General features: G+C 40.7%; 2 protein-coding genes across 6 annotated transcripts in view; one reads left to right on the forward strand and one right to left on the reverse strand.

The window, feature by feature from the left end:
* Window positions 1–27427, reverse strand: part of CHMP5 (charged multivesicular body protein 5) — a 45813-nt gene that overhangs the window by 11513 nt on the left and 6873 nt on the right. Inside the window, exons 1-6 of one of the 3 annotated variants that reach the window (XM_072597037.1) lie at window positions 16155–16235; window positions 11482–11595; window positions 8188–8292; window positions 1689–1735; window positions 485–578; window positions 333–404 (exon numbers count right to left, since the gene is read on the reverse strand). In XM_072597037.1, coding sequence (XP_072453138.1) covers window positions 333–404; window positions 485–578; window positions 1689–1735; window positions 8188–8292; window positions 11482–11550 — 387 coding nt within the window. In that variant the 5' untranslated portion in view covers window positions 11551–11595; window positions 16155–16235. Of the gene's footprint in view, window positions 1–332; window positions 405–484; window positions 579–1688; window positions 1736–8187; window positions 8293–11481; window positions 11596–15716; window positions 15841–16154; window positions 16236–27427 lie in introns of those variants that run through there. The other 2 variants (XM_072597036.1, XM_072597035.1) reach the window with 2 other exon arrangements.
* The window catches only part of BAG1 (BAG cochaperone 1), a 46445-nt gene continuing 35187 nt past the window's right edge, over window positions 16170–27427 (forward strand). For all 3 annotated transcript variants that reach the window (XM_072597028.1, XM_072597029.1, XM_072597033.1), the window contains exons 1-2: window positions 16170–16283; window positions 26827–26955. In XM_072597028.1, the coding sequence (XP_072453129.1) occupies window positions 16247–16283; window positions 26827–26955 (166 nt within the window). In that variant the 5' untranslated portion in view covers window positions 16170–16246. The remainder of the gene's footprint in view (window positions 16284–26826; window positions 26956–27427) is intronic.

The following is a 27427-nucleotide window of genomic DNA, read 5'->3' on the forward strand; positions in this document are numbered from 1 at the left end:
TACAGCTTTAAAAATCTTCCTATTAAAGACAGCAAAGACAAAACAACAACAACAAAAAAAACACTGACAAACTTCTCCAGGCCCAGAAAGGAAGTTTCAACCCCTTCCAGCTAAGTAGCACACTATTCTTTTACAGATGGCTGCTTCCTCAGACGATGAAATTGAAAACTGAATTAACTGAAAAAAGGTTGAGAGCAACTTGAATTAATATAATCCCCCCATGCCATCTGAAAGAAAATCTCATTTTAGTGATGTATTAAAAATATGAAGTTATTAAAAATATAAAAATTTAACACCAATTCGAGCTGTTCGGACATAAAACACAATCTCACCTCAATTTGGTCAATTTTGACTTGCTTGTATGCTTTCTTCATTTCTTTTACACCTAATTTCATAGCATCCACCTACAAAGGAAAAAAAAACTAAGTACATGTGATGGTTCTGACAGATTTTAAAATTTAAAAAACATGATTTTATTCATTACCGTTGTTTTGGTGTCTTTCAATGACTGGATAGTATAATTTGCTTGTTCCATATTAAAAGACTGCTGTGAAAGATTGTCCCGTTGTTGCTCATACCTATTCGCATTCAAGGGAGAATGTTAAACATGAGTCAATATTGAGGTACACAAGAAAAAATATCACAATGAATGCTGCTGAAAGGAGGCATCATCAGAGCTGGAAACAAGTCACCAGGTTGTCTGGTTATTCACAAAGATTCAGCAAATTCTGCTTTGCCTAATTCCCACAACTGCCAGAGGATCTTGTCTTGTCAAATATATCAGATGATCATAATTCATTAAATCCATATCTGGACAACCTCAACCTGCATCACAGAGGTCAACCTTACTCTCTCTGCTCTGCCCCGGATCCTAAGGAAACTTTCCTTCTGTTTCTAGAACTGCTGTTGCCTGAGGAAAGTGATGCCTTTCAAAGACTGCTGCTGGCCCACCTGCCTTACTTAAGTCCTCACCCCACCTCTCTCAAACCCAGATTGCTTTAGGATCTTTCCTATTCTCCACTTGTTTCATCCACAGACCACCTGCCCTTCCTAGAAAGTATCTGAAACCCATGTCCAACTGCTAAAATCCCTTCCCTATATCCATCAATCCTCATTCTAATAATAACAAGTTAACAGCTAACATTTATATAGTGCTTACTCTGTGTCAGGGATTTTACAATTTTTATCTCATTTGATTCTCACAACCACCCTGGGAGGTAGACAATAATCTCCATTTCACAGATGAGGAAACTGAGGCAAATAGAGGTTAAGTGATTTGCCCAGTATCACACAACTAGTAAGTAGGTGAGGCTGGATTTAAGAACTAAGGTCTTCTTGTGCTCTCTGCACTGGGGCATCTCATTGCCCCTCTAGGAACCGTTTACCATTTATGTCCCCTCCCACCTTAGCCAAAGTTCCTGCAGCAGCTGAGGCAGATAAGGGTGAGGGGAGGAAGAAAGAGCGTCCCTACTTTGGTACAGTGACCTCAGAAGCTCATTTAGTCCAACCCCTTCATTTTATGAGGAAACTGAGTAAGGTAATAAAGTGACTTGCCCCACGTAATTGTATATGTAAATACTTAATAAATAGAGAATGCTCATAAAATGTTAGCTAAAACATAAAAAAAGGAAAAAAATTTTCTTTACGTGAAATAAGTTTGATTTAGGGAGAGTATGGCAATAACTTACATTCGCTTCTGCTTTAATACTCTCAAGGCTTTCTGTTTTACCATATTCTGAAAGCAAAAAGAAAATTGCACTTGAATTTAAAGAAGCTGAAAACAGACCCAGCTGAATTGTACAAACTCCTCAATTACACTCCCCTAGCACACTCCCTCCTGCTAGCAGACCTGTGGTGACACTAACTACTCCTCCACAATAAATCTGGGGATGCACCAAGCTTATGTCCTAGTAGCCTCTACCATTCTCTATTTACTCCTAACTCTTGGGGAGCTAGACCATTCATGGCTTCAGCTGTCATTTCTTAAGCTATGATTCCAGCTCAGATTTATCGCTAAAGTTTCTCTCTTATTTCTTCGTTACCTAAATGTCCTGGAATTCCATGACTCCAAACCAAATTCTTCTTCTTTGTGTTTATTCCCTATATACATATATTCCCTATATATGTACTTCTTGTCTCCTCCAAAAGAATATAAACTCATTGTGAACAGAAATTGTTTCATTCTCTGTATCTTGTGTATACAGCACACTGGATCTTTCCCATCCAAATTCCAAAGTGCTCCCATTAAACTATATCCTCCCTAAACACTGTTCTAACAACTCATGAGATTGTTGTTTAACCTCCTGAAATCACTCTAGTTCTGTGGAAGTGAAAATTCACCCACTCTATGAGGTCTTAAGAAAGGTAATAAGACAGTAAGAGGGCAAGCCCAAGGCCTTCACTACTGGGGTAGAAGTCCCAGCTTTCATCTTTACCCCAGTCAAATCTCTGGGTCAGAGTTCAGAGTTCCCACCATCAGCCTTTTGACTCCCACCCTAGCCTGTCTTGTCTGTCCCTTCTCCCATCAGCATCACCCCTTTCACCTGAGCTTTCCCCTGGTCACTCAATCACTGAGCCCACCTACTATGTACCAAGTACCATGCTAGGCACTGGGGATAGAAGAACAAAGAATGAAACAATTCCTGCTGGAAGGGAGCTTACACCCTAATGGAGGAGACAACATATAAACTACATGTATATAAACATTATGTATAAAGTACATATGAGGACAACATATAAATCACAAACATAAAAATATAAAGTTAATACAGACAAATAGATACAAACAAAATAGTTTTTTTTAAAGGTAGTGTGGGAAGGAGCATTCTAGTGATTGAGGGAGCATGGAAAGACTCCTTGCAGAAGATGGTGCTTGAGCTATGTCCTAGAGGAAAAGAAGGGTCTTTGAGGCAGTGTAAGGAGGGCATCCTAGGCATGTGTGCTGAAGGTACTAGGAGATGACTTACTATAGATCAGAAACACAGTTTTTTGGCTGGGTCAAAGGGTGCAAGATTTGGAGTAGTGTCCAATGAGGCTGGAAAGGTGGGTTTAGGGTCTGGTACAAGTTAAACCAGAGGTTATATTTTATCCCAGAGGCAACAGAGGAAGACAAAGGATTTAAGCGAAGAGGAGAGTTCCATGGTCAGAGCTGCTTGGGGAAGACAGACTGGAATGGGGAGATTTGAGGAAGGAAACCCATTAGAAGGATCCTGCAATAAGCCAGAGGGCTTGAACTAAGGTGGCAGCTGTATGAGTGGACAGAATGGCTCAGATCTGAGAGATGTTGTAAAGGTAAAAATGAAAAGATGTGACATTTAATGAGATTTATTTCTCCTTATTTCTCACCTAGCTGCACTCCTTTAGGACTTCTCTAACATGACCCAGGAAGTTCATTGCTGGGATAGTCTCGTCACCCTGCAAAACCTCGCCAACCTTGGTACTCCATCTCATCACTACCCTCTGCCTCTCTGCCTGGAGGGCAGGGCCAGGAACTCCAAACCTTCATTTAAGGAGAAAGCTCAGCTGAGACATCTCATTTCCCACCTGGCTGCATTATTCTGGGACTTCACCATGTCCCAAGCTGGCTACCTTCTTTTCTCTCCTTCCTTTTAGTTTCCTTTTGTAAGGAAATTAGATCATAAGTTTCTTGAGGGCAGGAAGTTTCTCTTTTTTGTATTTGTATCCCCAGTGCTTAGCACAGTGCCTGGCATATAGCAAGTGCTAATAAATGTTTACTGACTACTGATATGCAGGATAAGGGACAGTAAGCTGTCAAGGATAAAATGGAGGTTATAAAGGTGGGATACGAGAAGGGTGGTAGGGTCTTCAGAAAAAGAGAAGCTTGGTAGGGGGGAGGGTGCAAAGGTAAAAAATTCCATTTTGGACATGCTGAGTTTAAGATGTCAGTCGATAAATTTGTGTGTGCCAGACCAGACACTGTGTTAAGCACTGGGGATACAAAAAGAAGCAAAAGATAGTCCCTGCCCTCAAGGAACTCACAGTCTAATTGGAAGGGACAACAAGCAAGCAATCACACACAAATTATATGCAGGATAAATAGGAAATAATGAAGAGAGGGAAAGACACTAGAATTAAAGAGGGGTTGGGAAAAGCTTCCTGTAGAAAATGGGATTTCAGCTGGAACTTACAGGAAGTCAATGAAGCCAGTAGGTGGAGATTGACTGATAGAGTAGCGTAGTGAAGATGGCCAGGCAGAGAACTGAGGGATCAAGGGGTTGGAGATCACAAGACTGATGAAAAGTAGGGTTTGGTAGAGAGAGATGAAAGAGCCAATAGACTGGGGCCATATAAGGGAATTTCAGAATTCTTGAAAATGGAGGGGGGCGGAGCCAAGATGGCAGAGTAGAAAGACACACATACACTAGCTCCAAACCCACAGGCCATAGAATATCCGTAAAAAAGAACTCCCGGCGAATTCTGGAGCAGCAGAGGCCACAGAACAACGGAGCATAAGAGATTTCTGTTCCAGAGAGCCCTGCAAACCTCTCGCAAAAGGTCCTTCGCGCTGCAGACCTGGAGCCCAGTCCAGCCCTGCCTTGGCCGCACGGCACCAAGAGGAGCAGATCCGAGCTGGCTTCAGGGACGGAATCTCCAGTGACCGCGTGGGTCCCTCCACCCACAGGTGACAAGGGTCGGTGAGAGGGTCTCTTTGGTGGGTCAAGAGGGGAGTGGGGTGCCCCCATAACTCAGGTCCCCTCGGGAGGCAGCAGTGGAGGGGGGAGCAGACTGGGGCTCCCCAAGCAGGCAGGAGCCTGGATCCATTGTTGAAGGTCTCTGCATAAACCCCCTGAGGGAACTGAGCCCATGAGGTGGCCCTGCCCCCACCTGAGCACCTAAATTTAATCTCACACTGAATAGCAGCCCCGCCCCTGCCAAAAGCCCTGAGGCTGGGAAGCAGTATTTGAATCTCAGACCCCCAAGCGCTGGCTGGGCGGATCTGGAGGCGTGGTGGGTGTGAAAAGAATATTCAGAAGTCAAGTCACTGGCTGGGAAAATGCCCAGAAAAGGGAAAAGAAATAAGACTATAGAAGGTTACTTTCTTGGTGAACAGGCATTTCCTCCCTTCCTTTCTGATGAGGAAGAACAACGCTTACCATCAGGGAAAGACACAGAAGTCAAGGCTTCTGTATCCCAGCCCACTCAATGGGCTCAGGCCATGGAAGAGCTCAAAAAGGATTTTGAAAATCAAGTTAAAGAGGTGGAGGAAAAGCTGGGAAGAGAAATGAGAGACATTCAGGTAAAGCATGAACAGCAGGTCAGCACCATGCTAAAGGAGACCCAAGAAAATGCTGAAGAAAATAACACCCTGAAAAATAGGCTAACTCAATTGGCAAAAGAGGTTCAAAAAGCCAATGAGGAGAAGAATGCTTTCAAAAGCAGAATTAGCCAAATGGAAAAGGAGGTTCAAAAGCTCACTGAAGAAAATAGTTCTTTCAAAATTAGAATGGAACAGATGGAGGCTAATGACTTTATGAGAAACCAAGAAATCACAAAACAAATTGAAAAGAATGAAAAAATGGAAGATAATGTGAAATATCTCACTGGAAAAACAACTGACCTGGAAAATAGATCCAGGAGAGACAATTTAAAAATTATGGGATTACCTGAAAGCCATGATCAAAAAAAGAGCCTAGACATCATCTTTCATGAAATTATCAAGGAAAACTGCCCTGATATTCTAGAACCAGAGGACAAAATAAATATTGAAAGAATCCACCGATCACCTCCTGAAAGAGATCCAAAAAGAGAAACTCCTAGGAACATTGTGGCCAAATTTCAGAGTTCCCAGGTCAAGGAGAAAATATTTCAAGCAGGTAGAAAGAAACCATTAAAGTATTGTGGAAATACTATCAGGATAACACAAGATCTAGCAGCTTCTACATTAAGGGATCAAAGGGCATGGAATATGATATTCCAAAAGTCAAAGGAATTAGGACTAAAACCAAGAATCACCTACCCAGCAAAACTAAGTATAATACTTCAGGGAAAAAAATGGTCTTTCAATGAAATAGAGGACTTTCAAGCATTCTTGATGAAAAGACCAGAGCTGAAAAAAAATTTGACTTTCAAACACAAGAATCAAGAGAAGCATGAAAAGGTAAATAGCAAAGAGAAGTCATAAGGGACTTTACTAAAGTTGAACTGTTTACATTCCTACATGGAAAGACAATATTTGTAACTCTTGAAACTTTTCAGTATCTGGGTACTGGGTGGGATACACACACACACGTGCACACACACACGCACACACACATACACATAGAGACAGAGTGCACAGAGTGAACTGAAGAGGATGGGATCATATCTTAAAAAAATGAAATCAAGCAGTGAGAGAGAAATATAGTAGGAGGAGAAAGGGAGAAATGGAATGGGGCAAATTATCTCTCATAAAAGAGGCAAGCAAAAGACTTATTAGTGGAGGGATAAAGAGGGGAGGTGAGAGAAAAATATGAAGTTTACTCTCATCACATTCCACTAAAGGAAGGAATAAAATGCACACTCATTTTGGTATGAAAACCTATCTTACAATACAGGAAAGTGGGGGAGAAGGGGATAAGCAGGGTGGGGGGGATGATGGAAGGGAGGGCATGGGGAGGAGGGAGCAATTTCAGGTCAACACTCATGGGGAGGGACAGGATCAAAAGAGAGAATAGAAGTAATGGGGGACAGGATAGGATGGAGGGAAATATAGTTAGTCTTATACAACACGACTATTATGGAAATCATTTGCAAAACTATACTGATTTGGCCTATATTGAATTGCTTGCCTTCCAAGGGGAAGGGGTGGGGAGGGAGGAAGGTAAAGAAGTTGGAACTCAAAGTTTTAGGAACAACTGTCGAGTACTGTTCTTGCCACTAGGAAATAAGAAATACGGGTAAAGGGGTATAAAAAGTTATCTGGCCCTACAGGACAAAAGAGAAGATGGAGACAAGGGCAGAGAGGGATGATAGAAGAGAGAGCAGATTGGTGTTAGGGGCAATTAGAATGCTCGGTGTTTTGGGGTGGGGGAGGGGACAAAAGGGGAGAAAATTTGGCACCCAAAATTTTGTTAAAATGAATGTTAAAAGTTAAATTAAAAAAAAAAATGGAGGTGGTACATTGATGGTAATAGCAAGATCAGGGGTAATTATGTCTTTGTGAATGGCCGAGGTGGGGAGGGAAGAAATAACTCATAGGAAGTGAGCAGCATGTTGAGGAACTGGGTAGCTAGGGTCTTTGAGGGAGTGTCAGTGTGTATGTTGAAGTGTCCTAGTATGATGGAAGGAGCTGAGGAGGAGAGAAAAAGAAAGGGAGTAACCTGGAAGTCTGTAGACAATAGTTACCAGAACTTTGCCTGGGTAGCAGATGTGAATAGCATATCTCCTCCTCCTCCTCAAAAGAAGACAGGTTACTGAGCAGTGGGGGTAAGGAGAGAAACTGTCACTGAAAAGAACCTGAAAGTAAAGAGTATTCCAACTCCTCTGCCTTGATGAGTGAGCCAAGGGGTGAAGGGGCAGTCAGTACTGTAAGGGTGACCAAGGGAGGATGTGTCATCAGGAGTGAGCCAGGTTTTAATAATAGCTAGAAGATGGAAGGAGTGGGAAAGAAAAAGATTTAGAATAAAAGGAAGATTGTTGCCTATGGAACAGGAATTCCAGAGAGCAAAGTGAAAGGGGCATGTGGGATCTGGGTTGGAACTTTGAGATGGGAGGGCCAAGAGGGATAGAAATAAGCTCAAAGAATTCAGTGAGGATGGATTTAGGAGTCACCTGTAGAGAGATGGCAGTTAAATCCATGGCAGCTAAGGAGGTTACCTTGAGAGTAGAGAGGAAGAAGAGAGCCTAGGAAAGAACTTTGAGGAATATTTCCTTTGTATTACTCATTTATCTTTGAACTTTACTCCCTATTATAATGATACATTTGTGTTCCACTAATTTCCCCACTATTATGTTGCAAGCTCCTTCACAGAAAATACTATATCTTATTCATCTTTGAATTTCTCTAAAATTCTTTGCATTCAATAAATGTTTGCTGAATTTAACTCAATTATGGCCTCCTTATGGTGTTCCTACTATAATTCTCAATAGTACCCTTTACAATGCTCTGCTGCCCCTCTACCCCTCAAGGCATTTAAGTCACTTAAGCATTTAAAAATTCCTATAATTCTGAGGTGCATTCCATCTTACCTTTGCAGGTCCTTCTCTCATCTTTTTTATCTGATCTTTATACTTTACTAGCTCTGAATCAAGTCTAGAAATCTTCTTGTCAATGGATTCCGCCCGACTATCAACCTTTAGAAGGAAAAAGGAAGAACAGTTATTTCACTTTAATACATAATTATGTAATGCAGGCACATGTGCACAGGGGAGAAGAGAGAAGAAAGAAAAGAGAAAACATGCACATTTAGTAGACAGTGGTAGATAACACCACCTTACACTGGTATAGTGCTTGGGCTTTCACATACATTATCTTATTTAATCCTCACAACAACTCTGTGAGATAGGCAGGATTAGTCTTATTATTCCTATATTATAAAGTAAATGGTTTGTCTGAGGTCACAGTGACTAGTAAGTAGCAGAGGTGTTTCTCATACTTAGGTTTTTTCCCAATCCAATGCCATTGCCTCCATATTTAGGGAACCTCAGACAATCTGTTTAAATTATGAAGCTGCTGCTTTACTGCCCTGATGCTATACCCCTACCCTAGAATGAGGGTATTCAAGGACTGCAAAAAGGTCATCCAGTCTAATGAATCTTTATGGAGAAGGCATGCAAATGAAGTATTCTCAATCAGTAGTTCAAAGATTCATGACTTTATCTGACACAGCTCTTTCATCCAATAAACACATAATGAAACACAGAATCTCAATTATTAGAAGAGACACCAGAGGTCACCTTCCACAGCCCATATTTGGAAAAGAATTCCTCCAATAACATCCAAAATAATGGTCTTCTTGCTGTGCTTGAAGATAATCATTGAGAGGAACCACCTAGGGCATCCCATTGCACTTGTGGATAGAGGGCTAACAGGAAGATTTTCCTGATAGCAAGATGACATTGGTCTCTTGGTCCCAAGGCTGGACTCCTAATTCTAGCCTGGGGGCAAGCAGAACACGAATCTCCCTTCCACATTCCAGCCTTTTAAATATTTCCTGTTTCCCTAAGTCTTTTTTTCAGGTTAATTTCTTCACACAATCTGTCTATGGAATGATCTCATGGCTCTTTACCATCCTGATCATCCTACTCCAGATTATCAATATCTCTCCTAAAATGAGACATTCACAACTGAATATAATGCTCCCAAAGATGTGGTTTGACCAGGGCAGAGTGTACTGGGACTATCACTTCCCTGATCTCCACAGGAGGTCTCTCAAAGGTTCCTTATTGTTTTATTAACCCATGTTTAGCCTTCAGTTTGGTAAAAAACCCTTTTATAGCTCAGTAGATGGTCTTTGTGAACTGCAGTGGTCAAAAACAGCATCACCTCATGGCTGCCATGAATTTAGGCTTATTCTGCAATAACATTCAGTCTGGCATTGGGCCCAGAGCCAAAGCCTTCCCAACAAGGTAGGAAGTGATAAAAGCCCATCATTTGACTGGTCATTTTCAAGAACTCAGGGTTACCTCCACACAACAGAAAGGCACCAGAGAGTAGTTATTGCGACCCTGGGCAAGTCATTCGATTGCTCAGTGTACCTGGCACCTCTCTAAGGCTGTAAATGGTAGAGTAGTTGCTAATCTGCATTGGTTGAGAGAGTTCCCTACATTGAAGAAATCAGTACTTTGTACAAAAACAACAAAACAAATTGTCACGTTTCCCAGCAAGATGAGCATTAGATCTGAGGTCAGAGCACCTGGATTTAAATACTGGCACTGCCACTCACTACAAGCCACATCCACTCTCTGGGCATCACTTTCCTCCTTTATCAAAAGGAATGATAGCTAGATTCTATCCAAATGAATTAAGAGCAAAGGTTCTGAACCTTCTTTGGTGTGCTATGGCACACACCTGTATATTTTTGACAGATTTGGTGAAGCCTATGGATTGTTTCTTAGGATAATTTAAGAACTGAATAATAATTGAAGGAAATGCTAAATTTCAGTTAGAGGTAAGGGAAAAATAAAGATGTTATTTTTCCCCAATCCACCTTCATTGATCCCCTGAACTCTAAGAGGTGAAATCCCACCAGCCTTCGTATTCAATGTCACCAACACTCTGCCTCTCTGATTGCAAGGTGGAGCCTCCTACTCCAAACCTCCATCTGAAGTGATAGCTCAGCACAGACATCTTTTCATTTCTCACCTGGCGGAATCACCATAGGATATCTGAGATTTCTCCACTAGGCCCCACATTGGGGCTCCCATTATATTGTAATATCCCTAAGGGCAGGAACCATCTTTCTTTTTTCTGCACACTTAGCAACGTGCCTACAACACAGTAGGCATCTAGTAAAGTTTATTGAAGGGGGATCCATGGACCACAAATTAAGAACTCTTGCTTAGACTAGATCTAAATGCCATCTGGGCAGCCAGCTCTGGTCTTGGACCCAGCAAGGCCACTTGTCCAAATCCAGTCATGGACATTTTCTTGTCACAAGACACTTAACTTTAATCTGCCTCAAGTTTCCTCAGAATCATCTAAGTTTTATTTAAGCTGTTATTTTACCTATATGCTTATTTATCTATTGTACTTTTATTTATTTTCCTAAATATTTGCTAATTACACTTTCACTGCGAGTGTTACGGGCCACATCCGTGCTTGACACCTCTGCTTTACCCTGACAGACACAGTTCTTGCCCTCAGACAGCTCACAGTGGGGCAGCAGCTGGGATCAGTACCAGCGGGGGCAGTGGGCCGGCCTTGACGTCAAGAAGACCTGGGTCTAAGTCCCACCAGATAATTTATTGTGACCCCTAACCTCACGTCTGCCAGGAGAGGATGATAATAAGTCCTGCCTCCCCGGGTCAAGTGAGAAAACCGGCGAGAATCACTCGGCCAGCCTTCACGGGGCACACACCCACATGCCTACTGCTGCCAGCTACTACGGCCACCGGATCCTACACGAGCGAAGCCGGGTTCCTGCTCCCCAGGGGGCTGGGGGACTCCTTGGACCCCCTCCCGTGGGAAAGGAAGTGGAAAAGAGGGGGTGTGGGTCGGCATCTCTACCAACCCCCCAACAGGGGCACCCCGCCCTCTGGTCCCCCACCATCAAGCTCGTGCCCGGGGGTAAACTCCCTCCTCCCAGTCGGGCCCCCTCCCCCGACTCTCGGGCAGATTCGCTTCCGGGGTCCCCGGTGGGGGAGGGGAAGGAAGGGGAATCCTGGCTCTGCGCCCCTCGCCGCTGCCCGACCCCCCGAGTTCTCGGGCGGATTCGCCCCCGGCATCCTAGGGGAAGGGGCCGGGCCGGGGTCCCCGGCAGGTGGGACAAGGCAGCCGGGGCTGGGGTCCCAGTAGGCCAGGGACGGCGCTCACTCGCTCACCGTGCCGATGCAGTCCGTCAGGCTGGGCGGCGGCGCCTTGGGCTTCGCTTTGCCGAAGAATCGGTTCATTTTTTCCGGCCACCGAGGGTCCCAGCGGGGGCAAACAGAGAATTCCTAGCAAAACCGGAAGCGAAACTAGCACACTTCCTCCGCCCACCGCACCGCGGCCTCGCTTGTCCCCGCCTCCTTCGGGCTTCCGCCCCGTCGGGGAGCCTACTGCGCCTGCTCAGTCCGCGCGCCCGACGCGATCCGGCGCCGCAGGACTCTCTAGTCCGGGTTTTCGAGGCTACCCGGGATCTGGGCGTCCTAGCCCTGGAGATGCGAAGTAACCGGGACGCAAAGAGCGATTTCCCTGGGAGAGAGAGCTTGAGCCTTGAACGCGGTCCTGGCTTTAGCTGGAAGGGCCCCTAGACATCAGGGGTCCTTGGGCAGTCTGGTGAAGCCTGTGCAACCCCTCTCAGAATAATGTTTTTAAAGGTATAAAATAAAACACACAAGATTACAGAGTAAAGCAATTATATTACAGTAGTGACCTGAAATATTAAAAATAAATCCTGAACTTTAGGTTACAAATTCCTGCTCTACAGCTGTAAAAGACTCTGGTCAACAATTCCAAATAATGAAAAATGTTGTCCCTTCCGGAGAGAGAATGGATCAACTTTGATTGGAGATTAAATCGTGCTGTTTTCCACTTTATTTTTTTTGCTTTTTTTCAACATTGCTAACATACAAATATATTTGGCATGACTTCACATGTATAATGAATATCAAATTGCTTGCCTTCTCGATGGATGCAGGAGGGAGAGAATTTGGAACTCAAAATTTTAAAAAATGTTAAAAATAAATTTTAAAAATTCCTAATTTAGTCAAACTCTACCATTTTACAGACAATCATAAAAATGTTCATATTAGAGCATGGAATGTTAAAAGTAGGAAGGAACTTTAGATGTTTGTCATTTTGTCTACTCCCTACATTTTACAGAGAAAATTGAGGCTCAGGGAGAGGAAAGACCTTGCCCTTTTGTACACACTCCCTCTTGAAACAAATATTTCGTTGTCATTTATTTATGTACCTATTGTTCCTCAGTCTTCCTTATGAACTCCTTGAGAGCAGGGACTGTAATTTCAAAAAAAAATTTATACCTATTACCTATCAGAGCCTGATAGGTAGTAGGTACTTAATAAATACTTGTTGAATTAAATAAGGAAACTGAGACCCAGAGAAGGGAGATGACTTGCCCAAGGTCACACAGGTAGAGACATGAAGAACCAGGGATCTGATGTCTTCTAGCTTGAAATATTATTTCCATACTTTCCCTCTTTTTAAGAAACCCCATTTCCAATAATACTCATAGGTATGAAGTAACATGTTTTTATATTTCAAGAAATAAAATAAATATAATTGTATACCTAATTATATAATATTATACATAAAGTACATTATATATTATGTCTAATAATAAATAAATATTTCAATAAATAAATTTATAAATAAAATTATTTCATTAAACAAAAATTTTAATAAATGTACAACTGATTTTTCTACATGAGACTACAGATTTGCACAGCAGCATACACAGACGGAGATTTGAGTTGTATTTGATGTCACAGTTATGTTCAATCCTATCTCCAGATTCACTGTCCCTTTAAAAATTTCTCTAAAGACCCATTTGTGTGTGTTATCTCTTCTAAGAAATCAATTGTGAAGTGATCATGAATCAAATATCCTTCTCCTACTCTAATAATGATTTCATTTTTTTAATTGATATAAATCTTACTGGCCTTTGACCATGCCCACAGGGAGTAGAGACACTTCTGACTTTTGGGAAATCCACCAAGTCCAAGAGGCTAACCTTCTTCTCCTCCCCTGTCCTCTGTTGAACAGGTAGTTTTGTTCACTCAGATTTCTATGTTTTTTAGTTCCTTGTGGGCACAGCCAAAGGTAGGTTATATTAATATGCATCAATGTGAATGAAATCTAAATCTACTTTATCATGGATCTAGAGATGGAACCCTAAAGATCAATTGGTTTACAAGTGAGGAAACTGAGACCCGAAGAGGTTAAGTACTTTGCCCAAAGTCATTCCAAAAGCAAGTGGCAGATGGAACTTTTAAATTCAGGCCAATTAGACTCCAAATTCAGACTGATGCTTTGGTTCTGAACACTGCTCTCTTTCTACAAGTCATAGGTGTTAACAAACATTTTAAAAATGAATGACTCAGTCTACAAGGACATATTTCTGTGTTACTGAGTCATTTTCCAGTCATGTCCAATTCTTCTTGACCCCATTTGGGGTTTTCTTGGTAAAGATGCTGGAGTGGTTTGTCATTTCCTCCTCCAGCTCATTTTACAGATGAGGAAACTGAGGCAAACAGGATTAAATAGCTTGTTGAGGGTCACACAGCTAGTAAGTGTCTGAGGTCAAATTCTAACTCAGATCATCATGACTCTGGGTCAGGCACTCTAACCCTGTGCCACTTAAATCTCCCAAATTTCTTTACAGTGACTTAAAAATTAAATAAGCATTTTTCAAAAGCCTTGTTCTTTTCTTTGGTCCCAAAGGAAAAGACTTCTCTGAAGGTCAGGTATGGAATTGAACCCTTGAAAGGAGGTGTTAGCTTCTCTTATTTGAAGAAACCACTTGTGCTGATTTTATGATCACTCACAAGCAGTTGTAAAACACAGAGGGATTTTCATTCCTTCCTTCCAACACCTAATTGAGTGCCTAATGCTTGTAAGATTTTGTATTAGGGGCTAGAAAATGTTAAGATGAAAGTCTTATCCCTGTCTTTAGAGAACTTAAGAGTCTACCAGGTTTAATTGAGATTCAATAAAGTACTTGGAGATAAAATCAGGTAGTTATACAAAATCTTCAAAGAAATTCTTCAAATGCTATAGAAAAAACAGAGTCTGAAAATTTTAAATAATCCTCTGCAGAAAAATGATCTCATTAGTCAGGTTATATTCATTCATTTATCTGTTCATTCATCCATTTAACAAATGATCATCAAACATCAATTAATCTCCCGTGCCTACGTACTCTGTTAAGTGCTGTGGATAGAAAGAAAAAGCAGTCCCTCTTCTCACGAACCTGGCAATCTAACTGGGGGAGACAACAAGGAAATAACTGTCTACGAACAAAAATATATCCCAGATAAATTGGAGGCAATCTTAGAGAGAAGAAATTTGCACAAAGGGGGACTGACAAAGACTTCTTTGCAGAAGGTGGGATTTTATTTGAGACCAGGAAAACCAATAGGTGGAAATGAGGAAAGAGAGCATTCCAGGCGTGGGGGATAGCCAGTGAAAATGACTAGGGCCCAGAAATGGACTGCCCTATGTGAGGAATAGAAAGGGGGCCAGTTACTCCTTTAGGTGAAGGGGAGCAAGATATGGCAAACATTTCATTGGCCCCCTGCTGTCTTCTCTAAAGTTAAATCTCTGTTGTAAAGCTTAGTAGAAGAGGTAATTATACAAGTTCAACAAGCATTTAATAAGTGTCTGGCCTACTATGTGTACGATATTATATGTATATAACACTATACATACTATATGTATATGACACTTAAGTTCATTAAGCATTTATTAAGTGGCTGGCCTACTATGCGTACAATGTTTATGATACAATGTATATGATGTATCTCCTTCAAGGAGATTACAGATAACTATAAGGAAGGAAATAAACTTTCCAAGTGCTTTACAAACATCTCCTTTCATCTCCATTTTATAGTAGAAGAAAATGAGTGAAGACAAATTACGTGACTTGCCCAGAGTCACATAACTAATAAGGGTATAAGGCCACATTTGAGTAGAAGTCTTGAGGAGTGCAGGCCCATGGCTCTATCCCTGCACCATCTAGCTGCCTCCAAGTCCATCAATAAACATTTAAGTTCCTACTATGTGCTACTATGTACGGATTTTTAAAAAGGCAAAAAGTCTCTGCCCTGAAAGAGCATACTTAGTGTTAGGATCAACTGTAATGTTCTTACCTCTAGGAAATAAGAAATACAGGTTAAGGGGTAAAGAAAGCTATCTGGCCCTACAGGACAAAAGAGAAGACGGAGACAAGGGCAGGGAGGGAGGATAGAGGAGAGAGCAGATTGGTCACAGGGGCAATTAGAATGCTTGGGTTTGGGGGGGAGGGGATAAAAGGGGAGAAAATTTGTAACCCAAAATTTTGTGAAAATAAATGTTAAAAGTTAAATTAAAAAAAAAAAAGAAAGAGCATACTTACAGTCTATTGGGGGAGATAAGCAAACCAAAAATACCCAGCGACGTCCAGGATAAATAGGAAATAATGAGGAGGGAAGGCGCTAGGAAACATGGCAAGGACACTCTTAGGAGGGCTATGAAAGTTTCATCAGAGGATGCTCTAAGGAGGTGACAGGTGAATGGCCAGGATGTGGAGCGGAAGAGACGGAAAAGGCCAGCGGTGGGATAAGGACGGGGTCTCCCGCCCAGGGAACCCCAGGGAAGACAGGCTGGGAGCGCAGACTCGGCAGCGAGCGCCCCAAGCCCTGCCCGTCTCCCTCCCGGAGCAGACCCAGAGCGGCTGCTGCTAAACTGCGGAGAGGCGGAGCTGGCCCCTCGGCCGGCCGCTCTCCTTGCGGTTGTAGCGAGCATGCTCAGCAGCCTGCACAGGTTTGGGCGCCTGGCAGCTTGGCTCTCCTACCTGCAGCGTGGGGAGGGGGCAGAACCTGGAGGGCCGGTGGATGATCGTCGGGCCTGCGATTCGGGGAGTCCGAGGGAGTGGTCTCAGCGGAGATGTCAGGGCCCTCAGTGACCGTCACTGTCAGCTACAGTAAGTGGCCGGGGTCGGGGGAGCTGGCTGATTGCTGCCTATGCTCCCCTCCGGGCAGGATGCAGTCGGGGAAGGGGGGTCTCATAGACTGTTTAATGCTGTTTAATGATGGCACTGTGGTGAAGGATTCCCGGGAGCCGAGTCACGGTCGTGTCATTTACTAGTAAGTCAGGCAGTCGGTAAGCCTTGATTAAGCTCCTACCATGTGCTAAGTATCATGGAGAGGACTTGTCTGTTTGTTTTTCTTTCTCTTCCATATTTTTTCTTTTCTTCTTTCTCCTCTTCTCCACTCACTTCCCCTTCTCGGTTTAGAGACTTCTTTTTTTCAGTTCTGAGAGGTTAGGGGGAGACTAGATGGTCACCGAGATCTCTTCCAATTAACTCTCTTGAGATTCCCTGATTCCGTGAGCTAGCAGCTTCCCATAGACTCCTGTTCCTCCTTTTGTTAATAACAGCAATAGTTAGTATTTAAATATATACGGCACTTTGAAGACTTGCAAATCATTTTACCCATGCCAACTCATTTGGTTTCTGGAAGGAGGTTGGGAAGGCTCAGGAATCGTGGCAGCCAGCCTGCACTCCATGGAGTTACTGATGAGTAACCCTTTCTAAAAAGTTAGACTTAACTGCTGTGATTATGCCCTAAAGCAACCAGGAGTTCACAGTGCCAGATCTCTTATGGTAATCAAACCTGACTGTGAAAGTGGCCAGGCTTTCTCCCCCCCTCCCCCCCTCCCAAAAAAGGATGTTCTCATTTTAAAGGAGTCCAACTTTTTAAAAAGCAAACTTGGTATTGCAGGACCTACATTAAATAGATCTCTTTGGAGAGTAATTAGATCTCTCTTAACAGTTATTTAACAGGAACTGTATACAAAAGTGGCTATTACATAGGTTATAGTATCATAGGTCTAGAGCTGGGAGAGATTTCAGAGTCTGGTCAACTCCCTTGTTTTATAGATGAGTAAACTGAGTCTTAGGTTAAGTCAATTGATGTGAGGATCAAATTAAAGTAAATACATATCAGGCATTGGATGAACTTTAACTACTATTGTGGTTATTGTTGCCGCCCAAAGCCACACAGATAATGTCAGAGATAAGATTTGACTCCAAAGGCAGTGAATGTTCCTTTCTTAGAGTAGTACAAACACTAGAATAAAGGGTAAGGACACCTAGGTTCTTCTACCCTTTCCAGAATGAGGCAACAACATGGCTTTATGTTCCAGTGAATTTTAAGGTATATAGAGAGTATGCTAGACAGCTGTAAGTTTAGGGCTATCTGGCTATATAAGTAGATCCGTTTTATCCAACAAGTATTTCTAGATAGTCTACTATGTACTGGCACTATATTTGGCACATCACGAAAAAGTAAATCAAAATCCCTACCCTAAGGTAATTTATAAGAGAGGCTGTGTAGTATAAGTGAAAAGAACATTTGGACTGGGAGTCTGGAGAACTAGGTTCTGATCATAATTCTACCTCTGCTTTTGGGCAAATAATGCTGTTCTGCCTAAGGACAAATTTTCAAAACAATGAAGAAAGTCAAACTCTTAAGTCAATAGACTTGATCTCAGTTCATGTCAGAATAGAACTTGTTATGGAAATGGTGGTACATCTACCCTTTTACTTTATATCCAGAAGAAGTGACAATTATAGAGAGCCATCATACTTTTATCAAGAACTAGTTGGGGGACCTCTGGGTCATGTGAGCAACAAAATGGAGGATTAAACATTTTCTCTGATAACCATGACCTCTCAAACCAGAAACAGAAATTATGCACCAAAGATGAAGCCACTTCAGCTGTCTGCATGGTCTGGGATACCCATAATCCAAAAAGAGGGTTAAAAAGAAACCCCCAAACCTGTGAACTAACTAACACTCAACAAACCCTGAGCTCATCCAGCACCCATCTTAGCTTGAAGCCACCAGTAGGCTGCACTAGCAGATCCAAGGACTAGATGCACAGATCTGCAACAAAACCCATTCCTATACCCAGGTTCTCTCTCCCTGTTTCCAGTGCTGTGGAGACCCCAACTCCAGGCTGTGGAAATTTACCCCAACTGTGTCAGACAGTCAGCTGGCCGCAAACCCTTCTGGATCAAAAATACTGTCATGGCAAAGCTCTGAACTGCTGATACTGGGCCAGAGAACTGAAGAACGGAGGGAGGAGATCAGGTCACCAGGACAGGACACCATGTGTGTATGTTGTGGGGAGTGGGGGCAGAGAACTCTGCTCAGCACTCTACTGAGTCTGAGGGAACGTGAACATGCACGGCACCCAGGAGGGTCAGTTCTGACTAACCCTAACCCAAAAATCACTTGGGGCAGACCTAGGCTGGTGAACTGTGGAGCCTAAGAGGCTTGGAAATCCACCATCAGAGGGGGCAGAGCCAGAAAGCGAACAGGGGAAAATCAGGGGAAGAAAGCACCAAAAATCTCAGGAAGAAGAAAACTCAAAGACCTTGAATATAAGAAGATCAATCAATAATCAGTCATTAAAGATTTATTAAGCATGTACTATGTGCCAGGTAATGTGCTAAGCGCTGTGGTTATAAGAAGAGTAAGAGAGTCCCTGCCCTTAAGGAGCTTACTACAATCCTAATGAGGGAGATAACATGCAAACATATATGTACACATACAGACATATAGATAAACACACATACACTTATATGTATATATACATTACACATATATGTGTGTATGTATATATATGTTTATACACATACACACAGAGCAAACTCTCTACAGGAGAAATAAGAAATAATTAACAGAGGGAAGGCACTAGAATTAAAAGGGGTTAGGGAAGTTTTATAACAGATAATGATATTTTAGTTGGGACTTAAAGGAAGCCAGGAAAGTCAGTAGACAGAGCAGAGGGAAGGAGAGTGTTCCAGGCATGGGGGACAGCCAGAAAGGATGCCTGGAGCCAAGAGATGGAGTGTCTTGTTCAAGGAACATCCAGAAGGCCAGTGTCATTGGATCAAAGAGTTCCTGGTAAGGAATAAGGTATAGGAAGGCTGGAAAAGTAGAAGTTTAGGTAATAAAGGGCTTTGAATGCCAAACAGCATTTTGTATTTGATTGCGGAGGCAATAGGGAGACAATAAGGAAGGGGAAGTGATGTGATAAGACCTGCACCTTAGGAAAATCCCTTCAGTGACTAAGAAATCAACAAGGAAAGCATCAATAACAGAAAGAAGAATGACCTTTTGATCCACTAAATGAGTTCAGGCATCTATGAATAAATACTGCAAAATAAAGGAAAATTATCCTACATTGGATGAACGTGAAGAGAAATTTGAGAACATAGAAACACAATGTGCTGTTCCTAAGCGGTTCAAAAGAGACATGAGAATTATGAGAGCAGAATTTATGGCTTTGCTGCTAAAATATAGAAAAATTGAAATCTGTAATGGCAAACTTCACCAAATAAATAAAAGAGAGAATGATAGGCTGGTAATGCAGAAGTGAAGAACAATCTGAAAGAGATACAAAAAACCCCAATAACATTAAAAGAAAAAAGGAAAACATAACTGATCTTGAAGATAGGATGTATAGATACAATCTAAAGATCACAGGTTTCCCAGAATGTGACAGGACAAAAAAAACCTATACACCATGATGCAGCAAATAATGGAAGAGAAATGAACAAAACTTCAGAATGTAGAAAAATATACCATTTGAAAGAATTCACAGATCATCTCCAGAAAAATGCAGGCTGCAAACTCTAAGATACATGGTTAAATGTCATAATCCAATTCAGAAACAACAAGCTATCAGGAGAAATATCTTCAAATAGAAAGGAAATGAAATGTGAATAACCTAAGACTATTCTGTACCCACTAGAAAATGTTGGAGAAAATGGAATAGTGTATTCCAAAGAGCCATAGAACTCAGGATGCAGACCAGGATAACCCATCCAGCAAATCTGAGTCTAACCTTACAGGACCAAAAAAATGTATGTTCAATAATAAAGAGGCATTTGAAATCTTTTTAGAAAGAAAACTAGAACTGAAGAGACTATTTGCTTCTTGAATACCCCCAAAAATAAAAATGCTGGGGGAGTGAACAAATGTAATAGCTTAGTACAGCAATATCTAGTGATAGCAGACATCATTAAGAAACTTTTTTCTAAATGTACATAAGGAGACAAAAGTAAAGGTGGAGGAAGGAGTGAAAAGGCAGGCATTGGACATTAGGGACAGAACAAGGTGATACCTTGACTACGGATAAATCATTGTATTTTTTTTTTGATGGGAGAAAGGCAAGCAGACAGATAGAAAGGAATGTGTGATGTGCCAGGGTCAGCTCAAGGCCTACTAACAAAGAGGAGGAGGAGGACCTCCTCCTCCCTACCCTGCCTCCAGAAAGAGTAGAGCTTACTGGGGTGTTGGTGAGGAGGAGGGCAGATTGAAAAGAGAGGGAAAGGTAGGAGGAGGTGGTTCCTCTGATGAATGCTTTTATGACGGAAGAGTCTGTGAGCGGAGACAGAGACATTTCAGCATGTGTGGTCTTGGGGATCTGGTAGTTGAAAAGTCTACTAGTCCTACTTTGAGAGGAGTGGAATTGGAATTCCTATTGGCAACTGGCATTGAAAGACTAGGAGAGCATGGACTGAGGGAGGAAATTTTGAGGCAAATGAGGGAAAAAAATAATCACGGGAAGCCATAGTTCTATAGTGGGCTGTGTCATCAGGGATGTGGTGGGGAAGGAGCCCTAGCCTTTCCAGTGTCCTCACTGATACCTGCAATAATTGGCATTGTTCTGGGAATGAAACACAACGGAAGAGAAGAATCAATGGGTCAAGTTCCACTAGGTAGTGGGAGAAACTACCCAGAGGGGAAAGCCTAGAATAGATATCTTGGAAGCCTTGATTGCCTGAGGAATTCAGAGAAAAGAGAGAATATATTATGGGGATCATGAATCAGAGAATGAAGATCTAGAGTAGAGATAGGATGGATAATGAAGAGACTGAGAAAAAGCCTTTTTGGAAAAGGGTACAAAAGTGAAATTAAAAAAAAAAGATTAATGAACAAGACTAGTTGAAGGGAAGGAAAGGGAAAGGGGGAATCTACCTGACTGAGAGGAAAAGGGTATAAGACTTATGTAATCAGATAAAAGCAAGACAGAAAAAAGATCTAATAACAAAAGCCCAAAGGGAAAGGAGTAGAAATGAGATCAGGGTAAGGACCACCTTAAAAAAGATGAAGGAAAAGGACCTGAAGAAACATAATACTGTGTTTACAAAAAAGGCGAAAAAATCCTAACTTGAAGAAACCCACCAGTATTAGAGAGAGGAAAATATAAACTTCTCATACTTTTACATGTAAATACACTAATCCAATAAAATAAAAAAGAGTAACAGATTGAATAAGAGAGCAATACTCTACTGTTACCTGCAAGAAACACATTTGAAAAACAGTCATATACAAAATAAAACTGAGATGGGAAAAAATGACTATGTATCAAGTGATTCCAAAAAAGCAGAAATTGCAATCATGATATTTGACAAAGCAAATAAAATAAAAAGAGGTAAATGAGGAAACTTAGGCTAAAAGGAACCGTTGAGGTTTGGGGTGCAAGGGGACTCCAAAATATCAACACACCAGGTCCTGCTTGAATGAATTCGACACAAACCATCTTAAAGCCAAAGAAAAACAAACTTTATTAAAGATTCGCCATACTGGGTTGACTCTTAAGGAGCCTAAGCATTTGTAACGCTTGTATGAACAAGCAGGCCAGGTAGAAGCTCAGCTAGACAGAGTCTGAGCTGGACTGAATCTGAGCGCCTTCAGGGAGGCCAGATGGAACCTGAATACAGAAAAAGAATGTGGGAAGAATCCATCCAGGTGTGGCCCAGTATTCTGGGGTCCCAGGGATAGTTCTGATAGATCAAACTCAGGGAAGATCCTGATGGGAGGGGCGGTAATAGGATCAAACGGAGGAATATCAAAAGAATGCTAAATAGTCTGGACTACAGGATTTTGATGAGATTGGGAGTATCTGGGCTGGGAGAAATGGAAGGGGAATCCAAGGACCCCTCCCCAAGGAAAGGGACAAAAGCCCTCCCGATCCAAGGGAAAAAAGTCTTGGCTTTGGCTTGTACCCCATCAGAACCATAAGCAACAAACCAGTATCACTAATAAACTTATATACTCCAAATGCTTTCATATATAAATTCATAAAGAAAATATTATCAAAGCAACAAGAAGACATAGACAGTAATACAATGATGAGATTTCAGTATCCCTCTCAATTTTGGATAAATCTAACAAAAAAATGGAGATAACTGGGTGGTTCAGTGTATATAACACTAGACCTGGAGTTAGGATGATCTGAGTTCAAATTTGGCTTTAGACTCTGGCTGTGTGATCTCAGGCAAGTCTCTTAATCTCTCTCTACCTTAATCCCCTGGAGAGGGAAATTGCAAACTCCCCCAGTATCTTTGCCAAGAAAACCCCATGGACAGTATGGTCCGCAGGGACATGAAGAGTTAGACCTGACTGAATTGACAGAACAACAACAGAAAGATAAGCCAAAGAGGAAATATGGAACTGAACAAATTGCTATAGACACTAGAATTAAAAGTTTTATGGCATCTTCTAAATGGTTCTGCAAAAGAATATGCATATTTCTCAGCACCATACGGGACTTTTACAAAAATTGATCATGTACTAGGGCAAAGAAATATTGTAAACAAATATAAAGAAGGCAGAGGTAGCTAATACATTTATATACTTTATATGCTTTAATATACTTTATATTTAATACTTTATATACCATAACATAACAAAAATAGAAATTGGTTCACAATCAAAAGATACAGACCCAAATGGAGATTTAACAGTGAAATCCTAAATAATAAGTGAGTCAAAGAACAAATGATAGAAACAAAAGCTACATAACAGAAAATGATAATGATGAAAAAATGTACTAAAATTTCTGGGATGCAGCTAATTTTTCAAGGGAAAAATATCCTTATAAACAAATATAAGCAAAATAGAAAAATAGAGGATTAGTGAATTGAACATGCATTTATAAAAATTAGAAAGCCAACAAATAAACCTAACAGGCAAAAAGTCCTTGGAGATGTTAAAAATTAGAGGAGGAATAAATAAATGGGAAAAATAGAAATGATAAATAAAACTAAAATCTAGTTCTTTGAAAAGACTAATAAAATTGATACACTTTAGTCTAATTAAAAAAAGAATAGAAAAATCATGCCAATAAAATAACAAATAAGCAAAGTGAAATCACAGCAAAACCAAAAGAAATAAAAAGAATGCAGTCATACTTCATTTTACTGTCCTGCACTTTATTGTGCTTCACAGATATTGCATTTTTTGGGGCAACCCTGCATCAAGCATGTCTAACAGCGGCATTTTCTAACAGCATGTCCCCACATCATATTTCACAATGTGAGACATTTGGCAATTTTTGAAATATTTCAAACTTTTTCATTAATACTATATCCTGTACAGTGATCTGTGTTCAGTGATCTTTGATATTACTATTGCAATTGTTTGGGGCACCATGAACCATACCCCTAAAGGACCATGAACTTAATTGATAAATATGTGTGTTCTGATTGCTCCACCAACCAGGTATTCCTTCATCTCTGTCTCTCTTTCTCTCTCTCTCTTTCCTCGGGCTTCTCTATTCCCTGAGACACAACAATATTGAAGAATATTACATAAACTTAGTTGATAAAGCACCAGCAGAGTTTGAGAGGATTGACTCCAATTTTGAAAGAAGTTCTACTGTGGGTTAAATGCTATCAAATAGCATGGCATATTACAAAGAAATCTTTTATGAAAGGAAGAGTCAATCGATGCAGCAAACTTCAATGTCTTATTTTAAGAAATTGCCATAGCCATCCCATCCTTCAGCATCCACCACCCTGATCAGTGAGCAGCCATCAACATCGAGGCAAGACCCTCCACCAGCAAAAAGGTTGACGACTTTGCTGAAGGCGGCTCAGATGATGGTTAGCATTTTTTAATCAATAAAGAATTTTTAAATTAAGGTGTGTACGCTGGTTTTTAGACATAATACTATTGCACACTTAACAAATGACAATATAGTAGAAACATAACTTTTACATGCATTGGGAGACCAAAAAATTCTTGTGACTTGCTTTATTGCAATATTCATTTTATTCCTGTGCTTTGGAACCAGACCCACAATAACTCTGAGGTATGTCTATAATCAGAACATATTATTAGGTATAAAAGTAATAGACATTCCCCAGTAGACAAATTGTCAAATAAATGAACAAACAATTTTCAAAAGAAGAAAAGCAAAGTATTCACAATCACATGAAAGAATGCTTCAGATCACTAATAATAAGAGAAATGCAAATCAAAACAACGCTGATGTTGCACCTTATACCCTGCAAACTGGCAAAAATGGCGATGCTCAAAGTTGGGGGAATTGTGGAATAATAGACGTCCTAACACATTGTGGAGCTGTGAAATTTTGCAAGTGTTTTGGAAAACAATTTGAAATTGTGCAAATAAAGTGACTAAAATGTCCATATCTTCTGAACCAAAGATTCAGTCACTGGATCTTTATACCCCAACGGAGCCATTGATAAGAAGAAAGTCCCCATATGTTCCAAAATATTTATGGTAGCACTTTTTGTAATTGCTAAGAATTGGAAACAAAGTCGATGTTCATCCGTTGAGGAAATGAAACAAATTGTGGTATATGAATGCAATAGAATATCACTGTGCTGTAAGAAATGATTTGTGTAATGTAAACAGAGAAACATGGAAAGATCTACAAGAATTGATACTGAGTGAAGTAAGCAGAACCAATAAAAAAAATACACAATACCTACAACCATGTAAATGTAAAGAAACAACCGTACACAAAATATCAAAAGTGAATGAATCGAGAGACACGAGAAGAGATTCCCTCAACCCAACCCTTCATGGATGAGGGAAATCCACACGTGTTAGCACTGCACACGTTTTTGAATTTCTTCAATGTATTGATCAGCTGTGCTGATTTTTTTTTTCATTTCCAAAAGATACCATTTGTAAAATGGGATGATTTTTTTGTGGGGAGGAAGGAGGAATACTTGGGATAATTATGATGATGTAACCAGAAGGTATCAATAAAAACTTATTTTAAGAAAATAAACGTCAGGTTTCCTAGGTCAGGGCAATGCTGAAGATATGGTTTATCTAGATTTTAGCAAAGCATTTATCAGATTCTCTCATATTCTCCTTTTGGAAAAGATAAAGAGATGTAGGCTAGATGGATACATTTAGTGCTGATTAGATGGCTGACTTAGAGGGTAGCTCAGGTGGTGCAGTGGATAGAGTGTAGTCCTGGAGTCAGGAAGGCATCTTCCTGAGTTTACATCTGGCTTTAGGCACTTACTAATTGTGTGACTCTGAGTGAATCACTTAACCCTGCTTGCCTCAGTTTCTTAATTTGTAAGATGAGCTGGAGAAGGAAATGGCAAACCATTCTAATATCTTTGCCAAGAAAACCCCAAATGGGGTCGTGAAGAGTCAGACACAACTGCAATGACCGAACATAATAGATGTCTGAATATGAAGTATTGCGTTCACCAGTGGAGTGCTTCAGGCATCTAATGTCCTATGTTATTTAGCATTTTAACCAATAACTTGAATAAAAGCATAGATGGCAGGCAGGATTATCAAAGTTGTGTATGACACAAGGATACGAAAGATAATATATTGGATCATAAAATCAGTATCCAAAAAGATCCTAACAGTGTTGAGCTGAATCTAACATGATCAGATACTTAATAAAGACAAATATAAAGCCTTGAATTTTGGTCCAAAAAATCAATTTACAAATGCAAGCTGGAGATATATAGCTAGAAATTAGTTTGTAAAAGATCTTGGAGTTTTAGTGGAATGTGAGCTCAGCATGAATTAATAATATGGCAGCAAATGAAGTAAATGTGAAAAGGAATGGGCTCCCTTGGGGGATATTTTGTCTTCAGTAGAAAAAGACTTAAGGATTACTGTCTTCAAATATTTCTAAGGGGTAGCGCGGGGAAGGAAATTTAGGAGTTATTCTGCATAATGCTGGAGGGAAAAGCTAGAATCAATAGAAATTGCAAGGAGGCAAATTTGAGTTTAACATTAGGTGAAAACTTTCCCAGAATTAGACTTATCCAGCAGTAAAAAAGGCTACTTCCTATGTTAGGAGTTCATTGTCACTGATTATTTTTAAGAAGATTGTAGGTCAGTGACCTCCAACTGGGGATATTATAAAAAAAATTCTGAGTTAGGAAGGAGGTGAACTAAATATCTGCCATCCCTTGAAATTGAGATTCTATGATCCTAATAAATTCCTTGAGAGTAGGGACACTCCCTTTACTTTTTATCTCTCTTGTTACCCATCAGAGTTCTCAACCACTGGTAAGTGCTTAAATGATATTACTTGAAACTGGAAATGCTTGTTTAATTTCTGCTCTAAAGATAATTTTTATATGATTTAGGAAACATTTACATCGAAGGATTGCTATTTTCTTGCTACAGACGATTTTTCTTTCTTTTCAGACAATGAAAAACATAGCATTCAAGTTGTAGCACAGCAAGGAAACGATGAACCAACCCTTCAGGACATGGCCCTTCTTATTGAACAAGTTACTGGAGTTCCACTTGCTTTTCAGAAATTAATATATAAAGGTAGAATTTTTGTCTTTTAATATTTTCAAAAGATCCTAAAGTTCAAGTTTGAATACTAGTAATAAAGGATAGACTTAAGTGTATGACCTTATTTTTTCCAATTCTCAAGCTACAATTGTAAATATCAGCATAAATTTTGCACAGAGAATTATTAGACATGAATTACAAGCTGGTGATAAAATAATACATGTGACAAGTAATATTTGTGATAAAAGATGAACACTTGTTTTAGAAATAATTTATATGTATCTATGGTTGCCTCAACTTCTTCCTTCTTCCTTAAATCCCCACATCCTTTACCTCTAAAACTCCATCCTCATCCCAGGGCCTAGGCCCTGTCCCATGGGAGTCTCTGTGTAGTAGGTACAGCTCCTGCTGCCACGAAATCCTGCAAGTCACCACTGGCAGAGGTCCTCTTGCTTTCTCTTGATAATCAAGACCTCTGGACCTTGGTTCCAGAGCTCTTTCTTCT

This window comes from Notamacropus eugenii, chromosome 3 (genome assembly GCF_028372415.1).
Source record: "Notamacropus eugenii isolate mMacEug1 chromosome 3, mMacEug1.pri_v2, whole genome shotgun sequence".
Classification (NCBI taxonomy): domain Eukaryota; kingdom Metazoa; phylum Chordata; class Mammalia; order Diprotodontia; family Macropodidae; genus Notamacropus; species Notamacropus eugenii.